This window comes from Ornithodoros turicata, chromosome 9 (assembly GCF_037126465.1).
Source record: "Ornithodoros turicata isolate Travis chromosome 9, ASM3712646v1, whole genome shotgun sequence".
In the NCBI taxonomy this organism is placed as follows: Eukaryota; Metazoa; Arthropoda; class Arachnida; order Ixodida; family Argasidae; genus Ornithodoros; species Ornithodoros turicata.
The window spans coordinates 42,039,941-42,066,678 of NC_088209.1; the positions used below are offsets into that span (position 1 = coordinate 42,039,941).

Genomic DNA, 26,738 nt, shown 5'->3' on the forward strand with positions numbered 1-26,738 from the left:
CAAGAATTGAGAGAGAAAATGCAGTTCATCGAGAGTTGTTAGCGTACAGCGAACAACGCCGGTATGAGGTGGTCGAGAGGGCTGCTGCTTCTGGCAGCGCTCTTCGTAGCTGCTGTCTGCGCTCAAGACGCTGAAGACGTGCCAACGGACGCTAATGGGTTGCCCGTTACGAGCAGCGTTGTCTGGGCAGACGACGAGTTTACGACGGACAACACGCCGTCGGCATCGTCGACGGTGGATACGCTTGAAGAGGGCCCAGATGAGCCCGCGGAAGATGAAGACGTAGCTCAAGATGAGGTGGAAGTGGAGATGGCAGCTCAGAGTGACGACCGGGGTGATTCGACTGAAGCTGGAGTCAACGAAGTGACGGAGGCGACGGCGGTTGACGAAGAGACGACGGTAAAGAATACGACGGAACGGAGTTCAGCAGCTGAAGAGGCTGAGGCGAGTGGCTCCGGAGGCGGTACGACACCGAAGGCCGACGAGACCAATGATGTAGACACCGAGAAAGCGAAAGATGCGGAGAAATCGCCATCGTCAACAGCCAAGGCAGAATCGACTTTGATAACGAGCGCTCCTACAGAGCCAGCAAGCACAGCAACAACCGTCAACTCCGTGGCGAGCACGACAACGGTTGCAAGTTCCGAGCCGGCTGCCGATCAGACAGGCACAACAACCACGACCGCCACCGAGACAACGACACTACCATCGACTAAAAAACCTGAGGAGACAACGACACAACCGAGCGACGAAAGCGTGGACACTGTCCCCACTTCGAGTGACGACAGTGTGACCAGTACCAGTACAGAAACCCCAATAAACCCAGAGACCACAGAGACAACGCTCCTGGACTCGACACAGGAACCCGAAGAATCGCCCGTGGCTGAATTGCCCGTTTCTGAACACGAGGATGACTTTGGTTTAGCCGGGGATAGCGTAACGGGAAATGAGCTCGTGACGACTGGTTCCTCGTTGGAGACGACGACAATCAAGGATTACCAAGCAGAGTTCAGTGAGATCATCGCATCTGTCACCCAACGTGTGCTGCCGTTCGCGACGAGGTTTTTGGGTGATTCTAAGTTGTCGTCTGCTTGTGGAAGTCAACTGTTCCGGTTGTACAACGGACTCCGAAGGCAGGATGCATGGGCTCTCAAAAGTAAGTCGCATTATTCTTTAAAAGGATCTAAGCGCCACAACAATAATCCCAGGTTTTGTTTACACGCGCTGATATCTCAGCACGCGACAACATGTGTTTTTAACGGAATGGGTCGCGTCTAGGGAACTTGTATGACGCCACCAAATTCCTGGTATCTCCGGCCAGGTTCGAACCCCAAACCTTGCGACTGGTGAGGCGCACATGTTACCAAATCATCATCCATGGCCAGTTCAGCCGAAGCGTCTCCGGAGTAAACAACTTCCTATAGCGACGCACAGAGGCTCTCGTTGGGGACTGCCAAGGTCGTGCTGGAGACTGCATGGTAGGTGGTCGGTTCGAATCCTACCACCAGCTATGCCGTCTGAGCTTTCCTTATGGGTTTCCAGACAGTCTTTCCAGACGAATGTCGGCACAGTTCTCCCTGAAGTCGGCCCAGGAGGCATACTAAACCCCTGTCCCCCACTCCTTCCTGCTGTCCTACACCCTAAGAGAAAAAGGAGCACTTTTACTCCTCTTGGGGACTAAATGCATTGCCACAAAAATCAGTCCCTTTCGGGAGTAAATGCACGGAAAATTTACGTCGTTTAAGTTCCAAATCGCTTTCATCGCACGCCAAAGAACCCTCAGGTGGGCAAAAGCAATCCACAGACCGACCGCTGTGGCGTCGCTCATGATCTCATTTGTCTCGCGACGTAAACACCCAATTATGAATTAAGTTCCAAATCGATCTCAATTATTTTTAGGCATCACTCCAACAACTACATGCATAGGTGGCCGGAAACTTGTAGCCAGCCCATTGTTGAAGAACAGAGACACTGAGATATATTGAATTCCAATTCCATGGAGCCTCTGGAAGCCGGTCACGCGCGTAACATTGCCAACAAAACATGACACATATCCGGCGAGAGGTGATTTCCGATGTTTATGGTGCACTTTCAGCTCAGCAGTGCATGAAGCAATTAAGATGCTTTCGGCCTTGTCAGGAAATTTCCTCGGCTTTCTTCACAGACTCTCTTAAGCAATCTCATCGCTCAACGAATATGCATTCCATGAAATGTACCGTGTATTCCAGTTAACCCATGCGACGAGCCTTGCAATGACTTCGTAGCAGTTTCTCGTGGCAAGCAATTATCTCGGTCAACTCCGGCGTAATCCGTAATGCGATGCAACGAAATGCCGGCCCGGAAATGCTCGCTGACGACGGTATCAATTCTTCTGACGGATGATCGCAGCTGGAACAAGATTTACCTGTTCATGAATGTTTTGTCGTCGCAATTGCGTGAACGTACACTTTTGTTCGCTGTCTAGATTCCCTGGTGGACAACGAGTTGTAGCACAAGCGTATTGCGTAAACTGCAGAAAACTTTCTTTTTAATTGCGTGTTCGCATCGCGAAACAACTGGGCCGTAGAGACATGGATAAATGGAGAGAGGACAGCAGAGACGCGTGGGAGACAAGGGGTTTAGCAGGCGTCTTGGGCCGACTTCAGACTTTGCTGGCATCTGACCCAGGCAGCACACCATATCAGTCCAATATCGGCACTAGGCTGGTTTCATTGGGCCTTTGTAGGCCCAATCAAGCCAATGAAGAGCCACTATATGGCAGTTTATTGGCTATATCGGTGTTATCTTGGCTCAACTGCAAGTGTACAAAACTGTACAAAAGAAAGTGCATCTTGTTAGAAAGCTACCTGAATACATTGTTATTGAGATTGAAGCCATGCATGTCGCCCAATCATTGCGCTATGCAATTGCTCAACGGACGATGGCGCTACATTGGCGTTACATTGGTCTGCCATCAAACCACAGTGCCAATGTAACCAGCTTTCAACCAATGCGCCTTCATTTGCACATCGTCGGTAATCCTGGGTAGAGCATGGCTCTCATTTAACGTTCTCAAAATGCCTTAATGGGGACTAAACAGAATAGTATTGATAAAATTTAACTTGTGGCCACCACAGATATTCTGCCCTCAAATATTTCTCATTTGTATGGTACACATGCAGCTAATTTTGAAATTACTCGTGTAACACGCTTCAAGCTAAGCCCCAAAACACAGCCCTGGAGAACCTTAGATAGCACCAGCCTGCACTGATAATTCTGGTATATTTCAGTTTGTCAGTGACCGTCAGTAACAAGAGGTTGTCAGTGACTGACAAACTCTTGATTTGTCAGTCGCTGCTGTGTCAGAGTTTCTATCCATTTTAAAATGAGGGGCCAAACAGCCCAGTACTATACAGGTGAACCCTCGTTAATATGACCCCCGATAATCTGACATACGCGCTTTACGACCATACTCCTGGGGAACAATGCAGTGAAACCTCTGCAAATCCCCCCGTTAATATGACAATTCCGCATTATGACCAAAATTTTCGGGAACGACCATTGTCATAATAACGAGGGTAATAATAACATAATAACACGTGGCCAGATGGTGTCATCGCCCTTTTTTTCCCTCTAATGCTTTTAGGTTACGAGAGAGTGAAAAAAAAAAGAAAGCATTCTGCACCTGCGATTGGCTGTTTTTGTCTTGTACTACGTCTGCCCTGCGATAAATCTTATATGTATATACTTCATGTATATCTGCACACATTCATTTGCACCGACTTGGGGAATATCCGGGTGACCGATAATTATGATGCGGGGCTTTATTGGAGGCTTCTGGAACACTATAATGCAAGAGCAATGACATTACCCGATGAAAGTGCTGACTTACTATAGTAACACATTGCTAAACACAAAAAGTAATGAGTAATTGTAACGCAAACAAAATAAGAGTAGTAATGCATTACTCAATACAAAAATTAATGAGTAACGGTTACGCATTACAAAATACGAGTAATTTTCCCACATCTGCACCACACCGCACCTGGACTGCTGGATCCTGCTGTAAAAATTCTGCTGCAACCAGCAGCCCGTAAGACCCACTTAGGATTCTCGACTCGCTAAAGAGGCACGCCTGGTACATGGAACGTGAATATATTACGCAACAGCACCTAACACTTGTTGGGCGTTAGCTTTACGTGGGCGCCTTGCTATGCAACACGGCTACGTAGAGTGCGGCCTTCCGATGCCTGCACTATTTTCCCATCGAGGTCTGTACAACGGTATCGAATTATAAAGGCTGTTTTATCTGTACAGTAAAAGACACTCCTAGCTTCAAGATGCTCGTCACGGGCAATGTTCAAGATAGTAATGGTTGCAAGCCCTATTGGAAGCCACATGCAATTCTGTAAGTGCTCGTTATAACCTTGTGGGAAGCCGTCAGGGTCTTCCATCATTTATGAAGTTCTTGGCAGCTATCGGCTTGTTCCGCATGGTGTAGACGTAGTGGTATTGTGATTTATAATAACTCGTTGGACGCTATTTCTTTTTACCGTATAGATCATGGTTGCGGAATGGGGACTAGCTCCCATTCCGTTCCAATTCCATTTCGAGGAATGGAGATTTGCGATAATTCCATTCCTTTCAATTCCTCGGAATGAAAAGGTATGGTCAGTTCCCCTCTCCTGGAATGGCTTGGCAACCCCAATTCCATTCCTTTAATTCTTTCAATAAAAGAAAAGGACCGGTAACCATACTGGCAAGTCCAGCAGTGCTAGAGGAGATTGGCATTACCAAGCACGGAAAAAGCACAAAGACCAGGTTATTTCACTCTTGACCGTGTGCAGGTGCGGTGCAAAGGGTGCGAGGGCAGAAACAAGCACGTTGAAACCAAAACTGCCACCGTGGCATCCAGACCATTCCATGCCCATTCCTGGGACAGTTTCCGCCATTCCATTCCAATTCCATTCCGAACTCTGCTAAATCTGGAATGATTCCGGAATCATTCCAATTCCGGAGTGGCAACTCCGCAACCCTAGTATAGATACCAGGAAACATTTCGCTAGGCATGCAGTTACCGCTAGTGAACTGGTCGGTTGAACTAAATTTGCATTCTGCGTCGGCCATCACTGTGCCTTACATACGTGTACGAGTATGCAGTGTGTATAGCGCCTATCAGTGATTTATCCAGACCTCCCCAACCCCCCAAACACCCCCAAATGTTCAGTGACACCCCCTACCTTTTTCAGCTGTGTACCCCCTACAGGGGGTGCCCATGCGATTTCACCTTTAGAACACGTGTCGGTAATGGTATGTGAAGGTGTAATGACGTAACTGTAATAATGACCCCCCCTTTTTTTTTCTAACACTCCTCCGTGCTTGGTATTCTGGATATACCACTGGCGTCTTTTGTATCCTCTCAGCCGCCCTACACTCATGTAACAACCCGCATGTAATGGGCTAGGGTCGTACCACAACTCCTGCGGTGCAACACATCATGTTAACATCATCATGTATCTGTTGTTGCTGTTGTTGTCTGTGAGTAGTCATAACAACAAATAACAATAAGAATGAGTAATAATAAGTACAAGCGATATAGAGTAAATAAAGTACGACGATAAATAAGTCTACATAAATATCAATATATAAGCCGCGTAAAGCCCCGAATTATTTAAGCAACGATAAATAAGATGCACAAATTGTGCGGAAACAAAGTGATTGACTCATAACTCACAGCATAAGCGTTCGGTATCTGGTATTAGTAGCAATGCTGCAGACACGCTGTCGTATCATGTTCCAACGCGTCTTTGTGTTCCTAAAATTTAGGATCGTCATAGAAAGAAAGAACGCGTGTAACAAAACTGTTTGTTCCCAACGTCCGGGAACCGGGATGTAACCGGGCCAAGGGCACCACCAACCTGATGGCACGGCAAGGCGATGCGGATGCCACGAATTATTAATAAAAATTGTTTCTCTGTCGCAACGTTTTTTCGATGTAACAAAATTCACCTGTCGTCGTTCCGTCATTGCACCGTTTGGCTAGCATCCAGCATCCAGAAATGCAAATATACTCCACTTTTCTTCTAAACCGAATACATAAAATATCTGTCCATTGACTCACCCCTCACTGGATCCTAATCTAACCTTACCTATCTAACCAACAATCTCCTGAATCAGGTTGGTTCGAGCATAAAAAATCCCGAGGCCGACGCAAATCGCTTCTGTCGCCACATCTTCCGTTACACCACGTGTCGCCTTTTCAGGCGACCCTATCAGCCATCGTCTGCAATTATTCCCGCTGAGGTGCAATGTGGGCCATACGACCGCGCACTATCCATTTGCCGTAAAGACTTCGCTGTTCGATTACTACTTTCTCTTTTCAATGACGGGAACATATGTGTTTAGGAAGGCAGTTGCCTTACAAAACTATAAGCAGGTCAACGTTCCCAAAGACGCGTTCGAATGGTTCCGCTCACGCAATCACAAGCGTTATTGACTGAAAGGAATTATTCAATGAAAGGCTGCTGGCCTGCTTCGAATGAGAGGTCATGAAGGTTGTAACAATAAATCGATTAATGGTTTGTCGTGTGGCTGCATGGAGTGATTACACTGTCTATCTGTGGCCGGAAGTTCGTCGGGCAATTCGAACACCTAGCTATTTTTGTTCTAAAGGTTGTACAATGAGTTCTTTAGGTATCATTCAACGTCGAGCAATAGGTGGTACGGGATTTTTGTGGGGAACCTCCTTCTACATTTTATTTGCATCTAATCCAGTTATCAGATTTTCCAAAGCACTCATTTCCAAACCCTGGAGTATTTATACATATTACCGTGATACGGGCATTTATACAAGCTAGGGCACTTATGGCAGCTCCACCCTAGGGTATGCACCACATAATATTTACATACCCTAGAGATTCACACATTTGGGTGTTAATGCACCGTACACTTCGAATATTTAAACATTCCAGAATACTTATAAAACGACGGAATACTTTTTCAACTGCATAACCTCTGTATAAACATTAGTTAAACTGTATAAGAAGAAGAACCGATGCCTTTTATCTCTAGGCAAAAAAATGGGAGAAGTCTAGCACTCGCAAGTGAATAAGATAAGATAAGATAAGTATTTAAAGAGATTGAAACATTTTTTTAAACTGAAAAACAAGCTTTCGGACAGGGTCCGTCCTTTATGAGGTGCGCACGTGATGAAGGACGGACTCCGTTCGAAAGCTTGTTTTTCAGTAAAATAAATGTTTCAATCTCTTTAAATACTTATCTTTATCTTTACGTGAATTTACGCTGAAATGTTTCGGCGTTTAGCAAAAATAAAGTTCATCAATCGTTCCTTTCTCGTCACCCATCACTTCACGATGAATGCACTTGCATACCGTCACATCCGTCATAACTTGTCACATTTCATTCTTTCTACTCGAAGCACTAGCTGTCGTGCAAAGTCACGACATACAAGTCCGCACATGCCACACACCCTATCCATCTTTCCCAGGGCAAAAAATATATAAATAAATAAAAATAAAAAAACGGGCGTGCTCAAAATTAATCGATCGCATCCCCTAATAAAACGGCCTTGCAAGGATTTATTGCAAAAGTCTATTATAACTGCAATCAAGCAAAAAAAAAAAAAGCTGGACTAAACTGAATCGAAGGCCGCAATGAACGGAGAAATGCTGCTTACTGTAGAGTTGCAGTTATTTCTTTCGACTCTGCGCGTGTACAAGCATCAGGATATCCCGCGGGTGAAAAAGAAAAAAAGAAAAAAAGTGGGTCGCGTTAATGATGACATTGGAATGGACCTTGCCGAAAGCGGTACCGTGTTGGGAGGAAACGGGTCAATTACCGTCTGTGCGGACTTTTTTAGTCTGTACGACACTGCTCACCACTGCTGTGAATACTTCCCCTTTCTATCAATGTTTGTGCGGACTGTATTACGTACATTGTAGTTTTTTTGGGATTTTGAACTCAGTGACCACAAAGGGCTTTTCGCCGGAGCTTTGAAACCAACCTCAACTGCCCTTTGTGGTTTCAACGCCAGACTTTCGCGGTATTTTAAGCCATTCTTTTTTCTGTTTTACGATACGCATGTTTATTGCTCAATACAATATGTAGAACCGAGGAATAGGAGGCAAGTTAGCTGCTGCGAATGCGTTGAGGGAAACATCTCGTCGAGTTTGATGACCAAGCACATAGGGACACAGACCAGGAGAAACAAGACAAACTCAAGGAGATGTTTCCCTCATCAAAACATGTAGAATCCTGTACGGCTCGGCATTTCCACTCCATAACCACATACCAACCATAATGTCTCTGCTCTTTTTTTTTTTTTTTTTTTTTTGAGGGGGCTGTTCATTGTTTTCCGTCTAGGCCTGCACGGGGGGGGGGGGGGAGCTCACAGACATAGTTGCTCCGTGGTGCTAACACTGATACCCGAGCGTTGAAGGTGTTAGTGTACGTTTCGGAATAACAGATAAATCGAACAAGCGTCGGTCGCAGCTATTAGACTGTTTCAGAAACCGACAGAGTCGTTTGAATAGATCCCCGATATGTCTCAAAAACCCATTTCTCTTCACTGCGACTGTCCCGGAGTATAATGTTAGTCACGAAGTAGCAATCTCTATCTGTTCGCCAAATACCTAAAGCATTGTGCTCCTTGCTTTCGCCACAATGCTGCACCTCGATTCTTCATTTATTTATTTTATTATGTTCAATTACCTTCAGGGTTCCCATTGCACAGGGCAGTGGGTTATAAAGAGGTAACACTTTTAACGTGCACTTTTTTGCAATGTCGCGGATATGCCTTGAAAGTTCAGCTTCGATACAACCTTTCTCTCACGAAGCACGTGGAAGCAATGCTATACAAGTCGATACAGTGACAATAACGTGTCTAGCGATAAAAAGCAATATTTTACCTGTAAGTAGCTAGAAATACGACACGACACAACGCTCTCAACACCAAGTCTGAATGTGCGAGCAAGGAGGTGGTGGTAAGTCGTCCCTAAGATCAGAGCGAGTCACGACCCAGGTAGCACTGAATCTTGGACCAATATTGGTTGGTCATTAGAAGGCTTGGTCCAATATTGGACCAGCTTTTCCAATGGCCAGCCAATAATGGCTTCGGCATGAAAATATTGGCCCAACATTGCCAATTACCAGCCTATGTTGTCTGGTTTGCTATGTTGGCGGGTTGTTTTTGTAACGCGAACTTGGATCAATTAGAAGATCTACGCAAAAAAGAAAAGAAAGACGAAATAAGTCATCTCACTTTCGATGGTGGATATTATAATGAATAACGCTTTATTATTTCATCGACTGGTCATTGGCGTTATCACGGAAGAACTGGCACAACCTGGGCAAAATGAGCTTCCCAATATAGGCAATATGGGAAGTGCAATGGCAATATGAGAATCCAATATTGGCATTCCAATATTGGTACAATATTGGGCCGGGTTGCATTTACAAAATTGGGCCAATATTGTCATCGCTATTTGCCAATATTGGCCCAATCTGGGACCAATATTGGCGTGCTGCCTGGGGACACGCATGTGTTCCCAAGGCAAGCGGCAGTTCTTGGACTTTTGGTTTCGGTGTTAGCACTTCAGAGCAACTGCCGCTGCGAACAATGTACAGACAGAATCGGACAGGACAGCAGGAAAAAGTGGGTGACAAGGAGAGTCAGTATGCGTCCTGGGCAGACTTCAGACGGAATTGTGCCGACATAAATTTGCCTGAAATCCCAGGGAGTACCTTTGAGAGAACATCCCATTATGGGACTCGCACCCACACCACCACCTACACTCTAAATCGTTTTACACCTTAAAGGGTGCAAATCAAAATGTTCATGGCGCACACCTTTTAAGGTGTATTTTAACACCCTCATGGCAATTGTGGTGTAAAGGGTGTAACGCCGAATAAAACTGCTGGGTCCATGGCAATATGCTGGTAACTGTGTATTCACAATTACCAACATATTACATATAATCACATTGAGGTACATTTATGTATGTACATCAAGGTGATTAAATATGTGTGTAAACATGCACAGCCGACATACAGAAAATCATGTATGGCGTGGCAGCTGTGCATGGCAATGAAGCATGGCAGCTGTATATAGCTTTTCGTGAGATTGTAGACCTTTTCATGAGCAGGCACCTCCCCCATATGCGTGTTCATGGCCTAGAACGTTGCATTTATTGGTTTCTTCAAGGCTGTTTGGTCCTCTCCTAGCTGTATGGTATATGCGTTTCAAAAGAAAACACCAGTATTTTAAAGATGTTGCTAGAAAAACTCGACATTTTAAGAACATAACCCTTTCATTAGCAAGAAGACATCAATTTTATCAAATGTATGTGTGGTCGCAGCCCTTCATCAGAAATGCCACATCTACTGATGGTTCCAAGGAGATACTACTTCAACATGCCCCCAAAACAATTCAGAGTTACATTCATGACCGTGATATTCACGCAGAATCTATGGTCTATGTGAAAAGTGCAGTTGATAATGATAACACATTTGCTGTTGGCTGTGTTGTTGCTAAAGAATCTTCCGAGGAGGACGTACCCGTGTTCGTTGAGATTACAGTTCAGTATGATGAGCACTATCATGTATTTGTTCTGTCTTGCAATGAGGAGCAACGTGTTTTAAGAAATTTAAGCACTATCTCAGCAGATCTTCTAAATCTGCATACATTACTATATGGTAGACGTGTTGTAAATCTACGCCATGCACTTTTGTAATGTAACTTCCCGTTCCCTGTTGTATATATTTACTTTTGTTCATGTGAACGAAAATAAACATACTCCTCCCTACACCCAGGCGACACACTTATCACCATATTTCACCTGAGGGTGTAGTACACCATTGTTACACCCTCAGGAACTTCCAAAACAAAGTTGTAGGGTGTGAAAGGGGTGTGATCTTTGTTGATACACCTATTTTACACCTTTAAAGGTGTGAAACGATTTAGAGTGTACCAGTCTTCAGCATGACTTTGGGGCCAGCGCCAACCTGCGGATGCTATATTCACTCAGCCACGCGTTGTTGATAAAGTCTTGTTTTAGACAGGGCAACTGAGCAGCAAACGTTGAAATATTTCGCCTAAAATCACAGTACTAGTAGTATATACTGGACATACTGTGTAGTATACTACTATACTTACTAGTGTACCACTACCAATCCTGTACTTATTGTACCGATGGGTTCGTGTGCAGTGCTGACAGCCAATGGACTCCTTCCGACGAACGTCTTCGAAGGAGGGTTGAGCAACTTGGGCAGCTACGAGCAATGTCTTCATACAATGCTTCCGGCGAATGACGGGCAGGCAGACATCAAGGGTCAGTACTGTACCCTGTTGTTCCGTCCACCGAAGCTCTTCTACAACAGAACAGCTCAGCAATTCAACTCCATCGGCGAAATGCTGGTAAGGCACTAATATAAATATAATATAATACCCCCGGCCACACGTCCACTCTTCAATGATCATTGAAACCAATAGTCATTGAACACGCGCGAGGCGCCATCTAGGGGTGGTACGTGTCAACCTTTCAGGGAACACTGGATCCGATGCTTTTTGCGAAGTTGACACGTTACACGTTTGGTGGCGCCACGCGCGTGTTCAATGACCATTTACATTCAATGATCCTTGAAAACTGCCCGTGTGGCATGGGTATATAATGCAAATTGGAGTGCTGCACTGAACGTCGGAAGTAGCGTAAAGCAAGTTATGCTCGTCGTAATTGTTCGTTCAGCTTGTGTAATTCACGTTCCTGACAGAGGTTTATGTTTGTTTATTTGTTTGTATGTTCCTACATCAGTACTTCACTGTCCTCCTCCTCTTCTCCACATATGAAACCGGTCATGTGTAAGGAATCTTAAAAAGTAACAACGTTTCGAGAGCATCTAGTTTACTCAAATAATATTTGAGTTAGAGTTTAGCTATACTTTTTATGTAACTTTCCCCATGTCCCCCCAATCCTTCTTGCTGTCCTCTCTCCATCTGTCTGCATCTGTACGCCGCTCATGGCCACAGTCGCTCCGGGGCGCTAACAGGGAATAAAAAAATAATAATAATGTACTTTTTACAGCCACAGCCATCACGTTAATGGAACTTACTTTGCAGTTACTTTTTTTGAGAAACGAAATCCGAGTGCCGCACAACTCTCAAAACACTCATTTGTGATTGGAACACTGGTAGAAAGAACACTCCTACTGTACAACCGTATTTGCATCAAATACTCGTTACACTTGATCAGTAGTTGTTCACTAGTTGTTCAGTAGTTGTTCTTCCAAGGTTATCCTTAGTAAGCCTCCAACTCTTCCGTCAAAACATGTCCCTTTCCAAACCAGAAAGTCGATCAAGAAGAGTTCGGGGAGGAAATCATCTTCTCGGTGAGAAAGTCGGTCTGGGCATACAAACACGTGCAGGCAATAATACGACACTACCTTCACAGTTACATTTGATAGTTACTTTCACCAAAAGTGGTAGCTGGTTTGAGTTATAAGTTACATTTCCAGGAAGTAACTCATTACCGAAACTAGATACTGAAAAAGCGATCTACTTGCAGATACAAGATACTTGTACCTCAGACTAGTAAACAGAACATTCCGTACATTCTGACTTCTGTTCACTAAATAATATAATAATATTACTAGATAATCTTATTGTATTGTCTAGTGAACACAACTCAAAATGTACGGAAGTGAGCAATACTTCTAGCGGATCTAGGTGTCGTACCTTGAGGGCAGCCATGCATCAGTCCGAAGTTGAAAGTTCGCCGACCGTATCTTTCTGTATAGTGATCACGTGTAAGGAGCAGTGAGGTGAATTTTAATCGACTGGCCTTTACTTTCACCTGGAAGCTACTACATGAACTGAATACACTTTCTCTCTCTCTTTCTCATAGGGTCGTCGAGGCTACCACAACTGGGAGCAAGATCCACGGGGTTATGCAACCTCCGACATTCGTGTCGGTGTTTGTACGCCTTCCGGCTGTTCCGAGGAAGACTTCAACTACATCGCTCATGCGTGTAAGATGAACAGTTTTAACGGTTGAACGGTTCTGTTGTGTACATTTGTTCATTGCAACGCAAAACGGCAAGAAAAGAAGCGAGAAAGACAATGGAATTATTACGACGCTCTCAGCGCTAATTCTCTTTTGAAGTAGTACATGATGCACCAGCCCATTTCCTTGTTGTTCCTTCTTTTCATTATCATGAACATGTTACTGAACAGCCTAAGTCTTCGACAAAAAATCGCGAGATCTAATTGACTGACGACACTCACATGGCAGGGCTTCTGCTTCTATGTTTTTACGACACTTTCGTTAGCGTGAAATCTGCTCGTGACATTTACATGACGCGAAATATACTTAACATGAAAGAACACTGCGCAGGGTATAAACCGTATAGGAGAAAACTTAGTCCATATATCATGAAATCCATATGTTGCACGGAGAACGGTTTACTACCGAAACATGACATTAAACTCACATACATGTCATATTATACGCGCTGTATGTGATTATTAAGTACCGTTAGAAGAGATAATTCCACTATCATTAAAGGTGTATTACTAACGAGAAACGAATGAGATATTTTCCGTATTTTACCGGAGAAAATCGCTGGACGACGAATTCAGGAGCATACCATGCTTGATGCTTCCTTGCTGTTTGCCTCTCGTGTGCAGTTCTAAGCGAGTATGGAGCTAAGGCCACAGTGCGAGGCTGCAGGGTGGACGAAGAGGTCGAGATCTCCATGGCGCACATCGGGATTTTGTAAGTAACATCTCGAATATTAAACAAGCTCTCCCGGCGTTCTCGCCTCAGTGTCCAACCGGAACTAACATAAACTGACAACATCGCCTTTTTCTACCGGGTTGCGGTCATGAGATTGACGATATTTCATATCACGCGGTAATACATGCTGAATAGATGGATGAGTACTGTGGCCTTTCCGTTTGCAGCGCGGGATAGCTGCTACGGTGGTGGTGGTGGTGATGGAAATGTTCGCCGGCAACGCTCATGCGGGCAAGGTCACGATTATCGTGAGTCCTGGGCCGACTTCACGGGGAACTCTTGTCTTAAAGTGTCTGAGGAAAACCCAGGGAAAACACAGAGACTTCACAGCAGGATTCGAACCCGACTCACCCCGCAGTCCTTCTACAGTCCCAGTTCCAGTGCTACAGTCCTTCTGCGACCACATCAAATTTGCATCACCACTTAATTTCCAACGCGCAAAGAGAAATTATGTCCTGAATGTAATATTGTACCGGATCATCAGGGTCGATGCTCAACTTTTCGTTATTCCGTACCGCGCGATAAGTGCACGGCTGCGCTGTGATTCGTCACGAGCTCCAGCCGGATGACCAATCGTGTCATTTCCTTTAATATCCTAGCCTATCACGTTCCGTCGCGTGACGTTTGGAGCCCGCCAACTTCAAATCCTACCCTGCGGCGCGTGCAACACGTCGCCACACGTACAGGCATACAAACCTTACGTGTGTGATACACATTACCATTACCATTATTCAGCTGAGCATCGGGCTCGGTCTTCATCCACTTTCGAATCTGGGTTCGTATCTGCACGTCGAATATTTTCGCGAGAAGAAATCTAATCACCAGAAACGTTTCCAGTTGCGTCCTCGGATTCTCCGTTGGACTAGTCATCCTGGCAACCTTGGTAGAGATCTGCATCGCCTGTTGCCGCAGCCATCGGGAGGATCCGAAGCACGAAAGTAAATATTCAACAGAAATACAAAACTGCAGGGGTGCTCGAGCTAACCCCTCCTGATGCTCTCCGTGCAGACTTTATGGAATGAATCCCCGCAGAACCCGGCTAATGTTTTCTCTTTTTTCCTCTCTCTCCTTATTCTGCAGGCCTTCCAGTTCGTATCGTCCAATGTTTTTCGCTCATCCACAACACCCAGAAGCTGCTGATGACCAGCCAGAGCATGGATTGTCCCAGAGCTCCAATCAGATTCGTCTACGGAGTTAAGGTCATCATGGCGTTTTGGGTGATATTGGGAAACAGCTACTACACTTCAAACTACCAAACACTACGTAAGTGTTGCTCATTCGAAGTAAAAATAAGACTATACTGTTGCTTGGGCGGAAACGCACAAATGGCAACAAAATGAACTTCGTTCAGGACGGCTTACACGTATCCGCGCGGTGCCTCCGATCTTTGAGGCGCCGAGGGTCATTCCGCACGCTCAACAGAGGGAGCTTTACGCATCCAATTTTGTCCTGTACGACAATAGGACAAGTAGGACAGATAGGACAATAGGACAACAAGTAGGGAGTTCCAGCTACTATACAGTTATACTTCACTTCACTTCTGCTACTACTAGTTGTACTTGAGGGTTTTTTTTTTTTCATTATTGCTTGTTAGCGCCGCGAAGCAACTGTAGCTATAAGCGGTGTACAGAGTACAGTAGGAAGAAGTTTTCGAGAGGGGGTTAGTACGCGTCCTGAGCTGACTTCATCCCACGTGACGCGCGTCTTGTGTCTGTACCAGTCATGATGGTAGCCTCAAAGCCTTCGGACGTTCGCCTGGAAAACTGAGGGAAACCCTCAGACGGTGCCGGGTCAAACCCGCGTCATCTCCTATAGTCTCGGCGTGGTAGGCGGTCATGCTGACCACCACTCCCGGCGAGCTGTTTTTTTTAAAACAAACTTTAATGCAATGATGACAAGTACAAGTGTGATGCGAGGAGTATACAATTTCTACATATTCTCACATCGCATTGCATGGCATCACATATATCCACGCGAGCTTGTACTTGAGAGCTGCATCAATCGAGCCTTTAATGTCCTATCCCGTAAACACATGACTCTTGTCTGTACCAGTCATGGTGGTAGCCGCAAAGCCTTTGAGAACCTCATTTTTTGGAGCGATAATAAAAGCTTTATGTGCTGTGCCGTTTTCCCTACTGTGTGTGCATGTCTCACAACGTGCAAGAATCTAGAAGAGTGCGTCACTTTCAGATACTGGCTACAGCATCCTGGACTTATACAGTCAGGTCCACGCACAGCTTGTCGCCAATGCCTTCTATGCTGTGTCCACTTTCTTCTTCCTAAGTGGTTTCGTCCTCGCGTACTTCATGAGGATCAACAAGCAGGAGTCTTGCAACAGGTCCTTCCTAGGGATCTACGCTTTGTCCGTCGTCAGGAGATATCTCAGGTGAATGTTGCCACTTCGTAATAATAATTGCGAGTAGATTTACACGTAGGGTGTGTCAGTCTATGTGTGTGGCGACATGCTGCACGTACCGCAGGCTGGGACTGGGGATAATAGACGATTTCAGAAATTGCATGGATGGCCCGCCAGAGAGCGCCGTGTTGCGAATGCCCCACTGCACCTTGGGATTTAGTTTTTTCATGAGTCAGACAGAAGAAGAAGAGCGCAAACGGTTTCGGTTTTCCCTCCTTCCTTCGAGCAACAGGCAGGCAAGCACGAATGCAAACCATTTCCCACGACGCATTGCGCGATGCGCTTGACTTGGGCGACGGAGGGCCCCGTGCGGAGCACAAGAGCAATATCTGAAATCGCCTATTGCGACCACATTCTTGGACGTGCGCGCCTGCAATCTCCGACATACGGTGCTAGAAGTAATGTCCTGGAGGCCGTCATTTAGGGCAACAAAGTTGTCGGCCGTTCCTTTTTATCTACTTTTCATTTTAACTACGTGAACAACTATTAAGCACGAAGTCCGGGACGGAAACCGAAACAATTTCGATATAAGTGGCAGTTCGATTAGAGCGAGGCTGCCACAAAGACAGTGGCGGTAGCCTCTGAAGCTGGCGGGAACACCGGTAAATTTTTGAAAAGTATTCAAGCAAGCAAAGAAACCTTTTTGATGAGCACCTTGGTAGCCTTTGTTTATGCAGAAAACGAAGAGCCTGAGAAAAACACGAACTCTAGATTTTTCTATAATCAAACTCACTTTCGATAGCTCTTTCAAGCTCTGACGTCAGAGACGCGAGATCCTCGGCCCTTCGTATTAGATACCGTAGACACGTGACCTCTCCCGAAGTCGCCCTACTCACATTCGGCCGCCACAACAAGGGGCGAAGTGTCGCAACCCCTTTAACGCAAATTTTAATAATCAGCAGATATCTGTGACGTTCGTTTCCTTCCTGGATATACGCATGCCAGAAAAATTATGAACGCACCTAAATCATGTTCCCCTCTTTTGCGTGCAGACTAACCATACCAGCGATGGCAGTCGTGATGTGTTTCTTCCTCTTCCCGCTGTTCATTTCCGGACCTCAAGACCAGGACCTGCTTGGACAAGAACAGGACGGTTGCTACAAGAACTGGTGGACCATTTTCGCTCAGATCGTCAACTTCATTCCTACAGAGGACAGGGTAGATCCACTTCTCGAAGAAACCGGATTGGAACAGTGGCGTCACTGTCATTGTCTTCTCGTTGCAGTGCATGCAGCAGTACTGGTACATCAGCAGTGACATGCAAGTATTCCTGGCTGCCGTCCCGCTTTCCCTGATATTTGTAAGGTACGTTTAGGAAAGACTTGGATCTATGATTCTAGTGCGCCATATTGCGGTGTGGTCTAGTGGATACTCCGTTTCGCTTGCTGGGTACTCATCGCACGACGCGCGTACGTTTTCACGACTAGGAGCCCAGCGTGTGGATTCTCGCTAGCTGTCCTGCTCAGCATCATATGTTCCGCAGCGGCGGGGATTGTGACCTACATGAAGAACCTGAGGCCGACTGTCATCTTCACAATGACCGACTTCAGGTACGCGCCCTCACAACAGTAACCTTTTGCTCTATCTCTGATATGACCTATAATCGCGCAGTCGAAACTTGGAGACTGCAGAATTGGTGCATGAGCTGCCATACTCCAACTTGTCCACTTACTTCATGGGCGTCCTAGCCGGGTACTCTGCTGCGGCTTTTAGGAAAGCTTCCATGAACAAGGTATGATGGGACGATGAAGGGATTTCGGGTTGACTTGCTGCGTTCTGTTAGACCTCTCTTCTGAAAGCTCTGGTGCGAACGGACGTTACCATGTGTTTCTGTCCCTGGGTTGAACTTGCAGGTGCTTCAAGGCATCCTATGGATCCTGGCACTAAGCATGAACGTTTTCCTGGTGTTCGTGCCTTACATGTGGAACAGGAGCGACACGGAAGAACTTGAACAACTCTACGCAGCCTTTTACGGAGGTTGTTACCGTTACGCCTGGGGACTGTCCTGGGCCTGGATAGCATACGCCTGCGCTACAGGTCGCGGCGGTAAGCCCTGCAGGATGCATTCATGTCTGTTCAAAGCCCATTAACGAGGTATTAAGTTGAAAGTACCAGCTTACCAGACTTTGTCAGGTAAGACTGCAGCCGACGCTGACTCGAGAACTTGCGACGTTACGGGAGATAGAAACAAACAACAACTAGTACTTCAGTTTAATGATGTTCATCCCCGAAATTCAATTACAAATAATTAGTTGCGAATATCTTTGAAATATTTTGCACGGTCGTCCAAAGCATCGTATTAAATCATAGGGCAGCATATATTTTTTTCTAGCCTTTCGTTTGTGTCGCTTCAGTTTCGGGTTTACGACGTGCAGGTTTCATCGGAAAGTTCTTGTCCTGGAGCGCATTTGTCGCTTTGGGACGGCTAGCCCTGGGCGTCTACCTAGTCCAGTACCTGGTATTCCTGGCCAAGATGGGCATAACCAGAAATCCTACAGAAGTGAACGAGTTTATGCAGGTAAGGGTTTATCAGAACGGAAAGGATCGCAGGGCCACCTTGTTTGTGGCGTTGTGATGGACAGAAAGGAAGCTCTTGCAGTCAGAATTTGTCCAGAATCCCTACAGCATCTAGATTCTTCCCTGTCCAGAATCACGCATGTAATGGGGCTGAGTACAGCACTCTTGCAGTATGATATATTTGTTGCTGTTCAAAAGACACTTGAGAAGGATAACCGCGTTTTACGGGCAGGATTGGGTTGGTTATCTACTATTTTATGTCTTATATGTTTAGGTAGGCGCGTTTTATCGGCAATAGCATTCTATCTTCCAGACGTTTTATATAGGCTTTTATGCACAAGTAATATCGGGACTGCTACTGATGTTCTATCGATAGAAGCACTAACACTTATCACCCACCTACCTTTCAGGTGAAGGACACTTTAGGAGTGACAGTGATCAGCTACTTCTTCGCCTATCTCCTCTACATTATCTACGAAGCTCCCGTGACTGGAATAGCCAAGCTCATCTTCACTTTCCACGGTGACCTTAAGCCACAGCCCATGATGCCACCGACTCCCGGACAGACAACGGGAGAGCAGCCCACGGCACAACCCACGACAGAACCCAAGTCGGTAACCACGATCAACGTTGAACATACGCTGGAAAGAGAGAACCACGTAGGCGACGCCAACCACAAGGAAACGGCACTCTCGGGCGCCATGGAACCCTGAAGACATTCCGTGCCCTTTAGGAACTATATTGTGTTCAATTTTGAAGCAGTCTTCCGTGAGGCCGACAGTAACAGTTTGAGTGCAAGCGTGAGTTGCGAATGCGGCACACATTTTCATGCCACGGACTGTGCTTGAAGAATGAACTTTTTATCGACTGAGTGCTTGACGTAATAGGGTGCTGCACTGTCCAGGATTCGGAGCTGATGTTTGAAATGCTGAATGATGTGGTGATGCAAAGTCATAAAACCCCAGTTTGGAGAGGGCGGTAAAGGGGTCTTTATGGGGCAAGAAGGCGTCTGTCTGACTCTAAATTTATAAACGGCTATACACTCATCACATTCATCCTCTTCTGGTGCTCCTTCACATATTTTGCTCTTCCCAGCCTTTGAAACACAACCCAGGTTCTCCAGGGAAAGCGCACGCTGTCTTTGAGAGAAAAGAAAGCGCTGACTATGGCGTCACTTTTTCTTCTTCTGTTTCGCTTAGACGAATCCTTAAACCGTGTATTCACACGAGCGACATCCCCCCAGAAGCGGAAGATGCGAAAAGCGTCATAGCTTTCTGCTGTCACGTGAGCCTGAGTGCTCAGCGCCGTGTCTTCGCGTACACTGCTAACCGTGGGGAATATCCTGCTACGCGGCCACAAGATATACCGTTGCAGACGACAGGAAAACACGCTGACGGTGTCGCCTGCGAAGTGTCGTCTGCTAAATGCGCAGTACACCACTCCCGATGTTCCGCACCGTGTGAATGCTTAACATAACACGGGACGGAACTTCAGTGTTTTCGCCTCTTCTTCCACTAGAATATTCGGTGAAGTTGTCGCTCGTGTGAACACACGGAAAGACAACCCTCTCAGCAACCTTTTTCAGGAAGGTCTGAAGTGGTTTCTGCTACACGGTTCTCGGGTGTCTTCCTAGTGACTTCATGTGCCATACTGATAAAATAATCCAGTGAAACATGATTTGGCGCGTGTCTTCGTCGATGAAATAGACGACGGCAAATATTGTAGGAATCTTATCAATGCCCTATTTATTTGAAATAACTGGGCCGAAGCATCAAGCGACTGGTGTCGTCCAAGAAATTGCACGATCCTACAGTCCTGGACTATACCAGCTTTCGTGCCTCATGTACGGCAAGAACGAGCCGTGTGTATTTACTTTGATAGAATAAAAGTGCGATTTCGTATTCAAATGCTTCTCAAGTTTCTATGTCCTTTTTTTTTAAGTAAGTGCAAAGAAGCAGTCCAGCTGGGGGTCACGACTTTCCATATTTGAAACCCTGAGACTCGTCGTCTAGCCTTGCCCACTCTCAGGTTTCAAGTACAGCGGTCGAAGTATATTAGATCGCGCAACCTTCTTCACAGTTTACTCTGTTGTGCTTCGCTCGCTTTACGGATCGGTCCATGTTTCTCCCGCATCGTTCCACGCGCGTCCTGAAAGTGTGCTTCGCTGTCATCCGTGACACGGCCCAGGAAGATTTTTTCCAGGTTTACTATGGGAGCCTCAACCGCCAAGTAGAGCACGAAGGCCAACAGGTAGCTCAGCACAGCTACCCCTAGAAAGTCTTTCAACTGAAATTAAAATAATTCGAAGATATGCACACTTTCATTTTAGTGTCAACTACTGAAGACGCACAATGGACATTAGAGAGCACAACTGTTACTGTTATAAGAACGTGGACACCATGTTCCGTTTGATCAGTCCCACAAGCTGCTTGGACAGGTTGACCCCTGCAAACAGGGGCGGATCCAGGATTTTTCTGAGGAGGGGGTCCAGTCATGGACAGCATGCTAGAAGCCCTCTATATAGGGTCAGTTGAACACTATGTCAAGGCAGATACTGAGGAGAGGGTCAGGACATCCGTACCCCCCTCCCCCCTCTAGACCCGCTCCTGACTGCAAGGACTGCAAGGGACGGCGGATACAGATAATTCAGTATGAGATTTCGGCGAACGTTAAAATTAAGACAGCAAGTCGTCCAGCGTGAAGCCTTCAGTTATTATAAGTATCAGCCTCTTCAATTATAAACATCATACTACGCTGCGAAACACGCTGGTGGCGCTGTGGTCAGATTTCTTGTACAGGAAAGTTTTACATGACCTTTTGCTCTTCGGACTCGTTAAAGACTCTGCGTATATAAGCATACGCTCCTTCGATACGCGTCAAGTAGATATCCCCAACAACACAGGATATCCTCTAGATGTACGAATGATGCCCTAACGAATTCGTACGTCCCATGGACATCCTCAGGATATCCGTCGGACGTACGATTCCGTCAGGACATTATTCGGACATCCAACGGATATTCGGTGTTGTTGGGGTACATATCAAAATCATCGTAAGAGTGGGCCTCTGTATCAGACAAGAGAGCGAGGGGGATGAAACGCACCTGAAGAAACTCGTGGATCTGCAACGGTTCCGCGATAACTCCCATCCTGGCCAAGTACACGAGGTAGTGGATTAGGTACACCGAATAGGTGAGCCGACTCGGAACGACGTAAGCATTCCACGACAGCAGCCGCGTTACCACACCTGGATGGAAGACATTAAAGGGAGTATAGTCCGCGGGAGAGACTGTGGCAAGACTAGGAAAGAGGTCCAATATGGGGGCCAGGGTTTCACCTCCACGTCCAGTGGAACAGGCATAGGTGACCCACGAGAGAGCTATCGCCCATACGTCCTTGTGCAGAGCAGCGTACGCTGAAGCTACACTTCTGGGAGGAAGTTGAAGGTTGTTCCACTTCCAGGGTGCAAACGTCACCGCCGCCGTGAGCACCACTGTCATGGGCCACAGGAACATTTGCCACCACTGCAAATCATTTGTGGCCGTAACTCGCACCACGAATACCTTATCATACCATACGTCAAACGAGCCATACCACACGTACCATACGAAGTCAAACAAACCATACCATACGTACCATACGAGTACCATATGTCAAACGAGGTTTTAACCCCGCAATGTGTTACATGCCAAAAATACGTCACAACAGATGTTCAAACGGTCACGAAGAATAACACAAAAGCAATCGTCTACCATCGAACATTAAGTGTCAAACGCGACATTCATCATGTGAGACCTCCTGGAGCGTTGATATGTTGTTTTCTTAACAGACGCGCGGGCTATATGCGATTTGCTATATGCGTCCAGGCCGACTTCAGGAGCAGCTCTGACAACATCTGTACGGATGCTATCCTGTCATCTTCCTTTCTTACAACGATCTCAGAGCAACTGCCAACGAGTTGGTGCTGAAACTACCTGGACACGCACCACCTAGTCGCACCTGTGCAACCTATGTTTCTTGTTTCCATTTTTTTTTCTCTCTCTCTTTCGACTTCTATTCTATTCTATTACTCGAACACGCCAGCTCTGGCAGTTTTAGGAAGGTATCGGTGCATGAGGCTACAAGCATACAAACGTACATGCGCCCTTCAGGACAACGCTGACCTTGTTGATGCGATAGTGGTAGAACTTGAGCACGCAGACGCCTGTTGTCATTCCAATGGCAAAGCTTCCGAAATGGCTGAATGGCAGTGAATACAGCTGCTCTGCCGTTGCTGTCGTTTTGCTGAAATTCAACAGAGCATTGTTCATGCACTGACTTCTTTTTTGAGTTACGTAGATCAGGACTGCAATTGGACTTATTTTTTTAATTGCGTATACGGTAACTGATAAATGATACAGATGCTTGCAGATGCAGGTACAGTGAACCCTCATTATTATGACCATGGTCGTTCCCGAAAATGTTGGTCATAATGCGGAATTGTCATATTAACGAGGGGGATTTGCAGAGGTTTCAATGCATTGTTCCCCAGTAGTATGGTCGTAAAGCGCGTATGTCAGATTATCGGGGGTCATATTAACGAGGGTTCACCATAAATTGTAGAGAAGGCTCCCTATAAAACCACCCATGCCGTACTTGTCAATGTTAATCACGAAACACTTACTCGGTGTCCGGATTCCAAAACAAGATTAATGGATGATAATCTTTAACGAAAGTTTGAACGGCAACTCCTCCTGTAGAGACTAGGGCTAAAGCAGTCAAAGCCAGGATTCCAGTCCTTAGGTTTCTATGCAGCAACAACAACAACATATTTATTCCGATGATGGCGTGGGGAGCTTTTCCACTCTAGGAGTGGAACGCTACCCCATAGCTAGGGGGTCTAATATGATCTATGCAGGTCTATGGGCCTATCTAGGGTGTCTATGCAACAAGATAGTAAACCTCGTCAAGCATAAGGTCATACGGACATTGGAACAACGTCTTACCTGGTCATAACAACACACAGAACGGACGCAATAAGAAATATCTGCATATCGACACTGATGTACCAATAGTGATCCATGCACTGCGTGAACAGGATAGGATCTTATTAGGATCAAACTTCATTGATGATGAGGATGAAATATCCTTACGATATCCTCGAAGCGGTTAAGGTTGTTGGTATGGAGCAGGACAGTCCACCAGTTCTTCAGACAGCCGTTGTAGTGTTTGAAAAAATATTCTTCAGCAAGCGGACCTCTTACGCATACTGGCATCAAGAAGAGTGCCAGGACCACTACCAACGCGGGCACTGTCATCCTGCGCAAAGAAATTCCAGGGATGGCCACTAACTACTTCTACAGTAGTTCAACTATAACTACTAACTACTTCGCGATAGAGTAGTTTAACTAGTAGTTCAACTACTATTCAGGGGAGGTAGTTAAAACTACTTATTTAACTACTGCAATGTAGTTTAACTACGTCTCTAACTACTTAACGTTGTCTATCAACACCAATCCCATTCTCTAGTGTTCTTGGACACCTAAATATGAATCACAAGCAGTGACGAAAGTGAAGATTTCGTACGCATGCACGGCATCAAACGTGTAGCTCAAAGTAAAAGTCGGAAGCACAATCGTGCCGTAAAGCTTGCGGCAAAATCTGAAGTAGATGGCGCCTGCAGTTAACTACTCAAAATAGTAGTTTAACTAGTAGTTGGACACTACATTTCTGCAGGTAGTTGATAACCACTTTATAACTATAATCAGGTAGTTTAACTACATGTAGTGAACTACTGGCCATCACTGGAAATTACACTACCCGAAGTTTGAAGAAGAAAACGCTGACGTACCTGAGGTACCTTCTTGTAATCATAACGGCCATTTGTAGTCCTGGGTTCGTTTTCTTGCGGTTCTGGGACGCTTTGAGTGTCAAGTACGTCAAGAGGAATCCACTGAAATTTGATATTTAATTACTTATATCATTTAAGGTCATAAAATATCCAGAGATACTGGATATGATGGATACCTCATGAAGAAGAATGTGGACACCGCAAGGAATCCATTGGCCACGACTTGAAAATGGAAGGATTCTGTGTACTCAATGGCTCTAAAAACAGAGGCTGAACAGGTTGTCAATGAGCAGCAATCAGTACCATGGTAACGTGAACGAGAAGACGTCACGGACACGAAGTTGGCCACTTAAGACGTTCGCAGAGGTGTGCTATACCACATAAAGCGTATCCCAAACGAACGCACATAGAGGTCATTGCAAACGTCAACAATATACACGTAATCGTACTCATGATCAGCGGCCAAACCGTTTGTAAACAACGAGACTGCTATTTCTCTGCGTCGATTTGTAACTTCTTTCGACTTCTGTGGTTATAGTTGTACCGGATGTTCTTGCAGTAAAACATGTAGATTTGCAAATGAGGCCTAGCCGTGCTGACCACTCCCAAAGACGTGATAACGACTTGTGCAGGGAAATGTCGGCAAGAGCCGGACCGGAAGATAAACAAAGTCTCGTGACCCCATATTGACGCGCTTATGATGCGTCAAAAGGACAAGGTACCAATGGCCTTCAAACGGTCGCTTGAAATGACGGGCGTCCATGTGGAGACGTTGGTCGGGGCTGTGATTTATCCATAACCCCTCCACACACCCCTAACCAGTGGCGTAGCCAGACCTCCAAGTTAGGGGGGGGGCTCGATACGAAAACTCGCCCCCCCCACCCGCTGATCCTGTGTCGACAACACACACATACTTGTGCACACTGCAAACTGAGGATTAAAAAAAAGGAACGAAAATAGTTGATTTAGACGTTCACAGTACGATTACATGTATAGGCTGTCATGACCAATGAGGTGCTGTTACGAGATTGGAAGTATTTTGAAAAGCTCACACTTTGAAAACCATTCAAGAGCGCTTCTTAGATAGACGCCATGAACTGCAAGAACTTTCGCGATCGTCACACTGGTCTCTCCCCCCCCCCCCCCACATATATTATGTTCACGGATTTGCACGATTTGTGTGGGTCGGTCCGTGGCAGGTAGGGGGGCTCGAGCCCCCCCTAGCCCCCCCGTGGCTACGCCACTGCCCCTAACACCCCCAAATGTCTGGCGACATCCCTTAACAATTTTACCTGTGCACTCCTTACGAGGGGAGGGTGTAGCAGTTATGCTACTGGAAAATAATTCCTGCCCCCCCCCAAAAAAAAAAAGCAACACTTCCCCTTGCATGGTATACTAGATAAACCACTGGCTCGTGGTCAGTCAAAAGAGTTGGCCCGCACGAACTTTGCCCTGTATTATATGTTGGACTTACTGACGGCGTCCGGCTGGATGCAGTAGTAGGCATGTCCAAGGATGACCCATAAGGTGCTGAAGAACTTGATGCCGTGCAAGAACCGTAACCTCTCTGCTTCTTCTGTCTTGGGGGTCACGTCCAACAGCTTCTCCGTGTTCGATACGACCGAGTAGCTCAGGACGAACCGTCTCCAAATCTTTCCACCGGATTTCTCGTTTCCGTTGCCGAAAAACCGTAGCGCGATTTCCGTGATCGTGCCGATGGTGACCATAAGCGACATCAGGATGAAGAGGATTCTGGTGTGATACACGACGTAACATGTTACATTGCTGAACATGATGGCGAAGGAAGTCACTGAAAAGGTTAGCCACCTGTAGGACTCGAAGCCACATCTTCTGGATTACCGGTCCAGGGCTCTTACCAAGTGAGCTAAGCTAACACACCTCCGCAGCGACTTCCAAGGGCGCGTCCCTTGGAAGTCACTGGGAAGGTGTGTTAGCTTAACTCAGTTGATAAGAACCCTGGACCGGTAATCCAAAAGATGTGGGTTTGAGTCCTACAGCTGGCTAACCTTTTCAGTGACTTCCTTCTCCGTCATCTTCATCATACATTGCTGAGTTTCTCAGCTAGAGTGTTTTTGTTCGTTTGTTCTAGCACCGCAAAGCAACTGTGGCCATAAATCTGCCGCTTCAAAAACGTGCCTGCCTCCGTCTGTTCCCAAATAAGGAAATGA

At 46.0% G+C, this 26,738-nt stretch overlaps 2 protein-coding genes across 2 annotated transcripts in view; one reads left to right on the forward strand and one right to left on the reverse strand.

The window, feature by feature from the left end:
• Positions 1–20,632, forward strand: LOC135368988 (nose resistant to fluoxetine protein 6-like). The gene is made up of 14 exons (XM_064602577.1): positions 1–1,156; positions 11,205–11,413; positions 12,897–13,020; positions 13,679–13,766; positions 14,625–14,725; positions 14,868–15,050; positions 15,978–16,173; positions 17,196–17,361; positions 17,429–17,508; positions 17,631–17,753; positions 17,815–17,935; positions 18,057–18,249; positions 18,579–18,721; positions 19,131–20,632. Exons 1-14 carry the CDS (start codon positions 64–66, stop codon positions 19,431–19,433), a joined length of 3,123 nt encoding a protein of 1,040 aa, XP_064458647.1. The 5' UTR covers positions 1–63; the 3' UTR covers positions 19,434–20,632.
• The window catches only part of LOC135368995 (nose resistant to fluoxetine protein 6-like), an 8,731-nt gene continuing 2,438 nt past the window's right edge, over positions 20,446–26,738 (reverse strand). The window contains exons 5-14 of the mRNA XM_064602587.1: positions 26,024–26,301; positions 24,726–24,819; positions 24,550–24,651; positions 23,852–24,017; positions 23,705–23,784; positions 23,383–23,505; positions 22,883–23,003; positions 22,057–22,243; positions 21,824–21,966; positions 20,446–21,006 (exon numbers count right to left, since the gene is read on the reverse strand). Coding sequence (XP_064458657.1) covers positions 20,794–21,006; positions 21,824–21,966; positions 22,057–22,243; positions 22,883–23,003; positions 23,383–23,505; positions 23,705–23,784; positions 23,852–24,017; positions 24,550–24,651; positions 24,726–24,819; positions 26,024–26,301 — 1,507 coding nt within the window. The 3' untranslated portion in view covers positions 20,446–20,793. The remainder of the gene's footprint in view (positions 21,007–21,823; positions 21,967–22,056; positions 22,244–22,882; positions 23,004–23,382; positions 23,506–23,704; positions 23,785–23,851; positions 24,018–24,549; positions 24,652–24,725; positions 24,820–26,023; positions 26,302–26,738) is intronic.

Coding starts and splice junctions, on each gene's coding strand:
- LOC135368988 (XM_064602577.1), top strand. CDS start 64: ATGAGGTGGTCGAGAGGGCTGCTGCTTCTGGCAGCGCTCTTCGTAGCT. Junction 14,726..14,867: donor GGAGGATCCGAAGCACGAAA/GTAAATATTCAA, acceptor CTTATTCTGCAG/GCCTTCCAGTTCGTATCGTC. Junction 18,722..19,130: donor AAGTGAACGAGTTTATGCAG/GTAAGGGTTTAT, acceptor CCTACCTTTCAG/GTGAAGGACACTTTAGGAGT.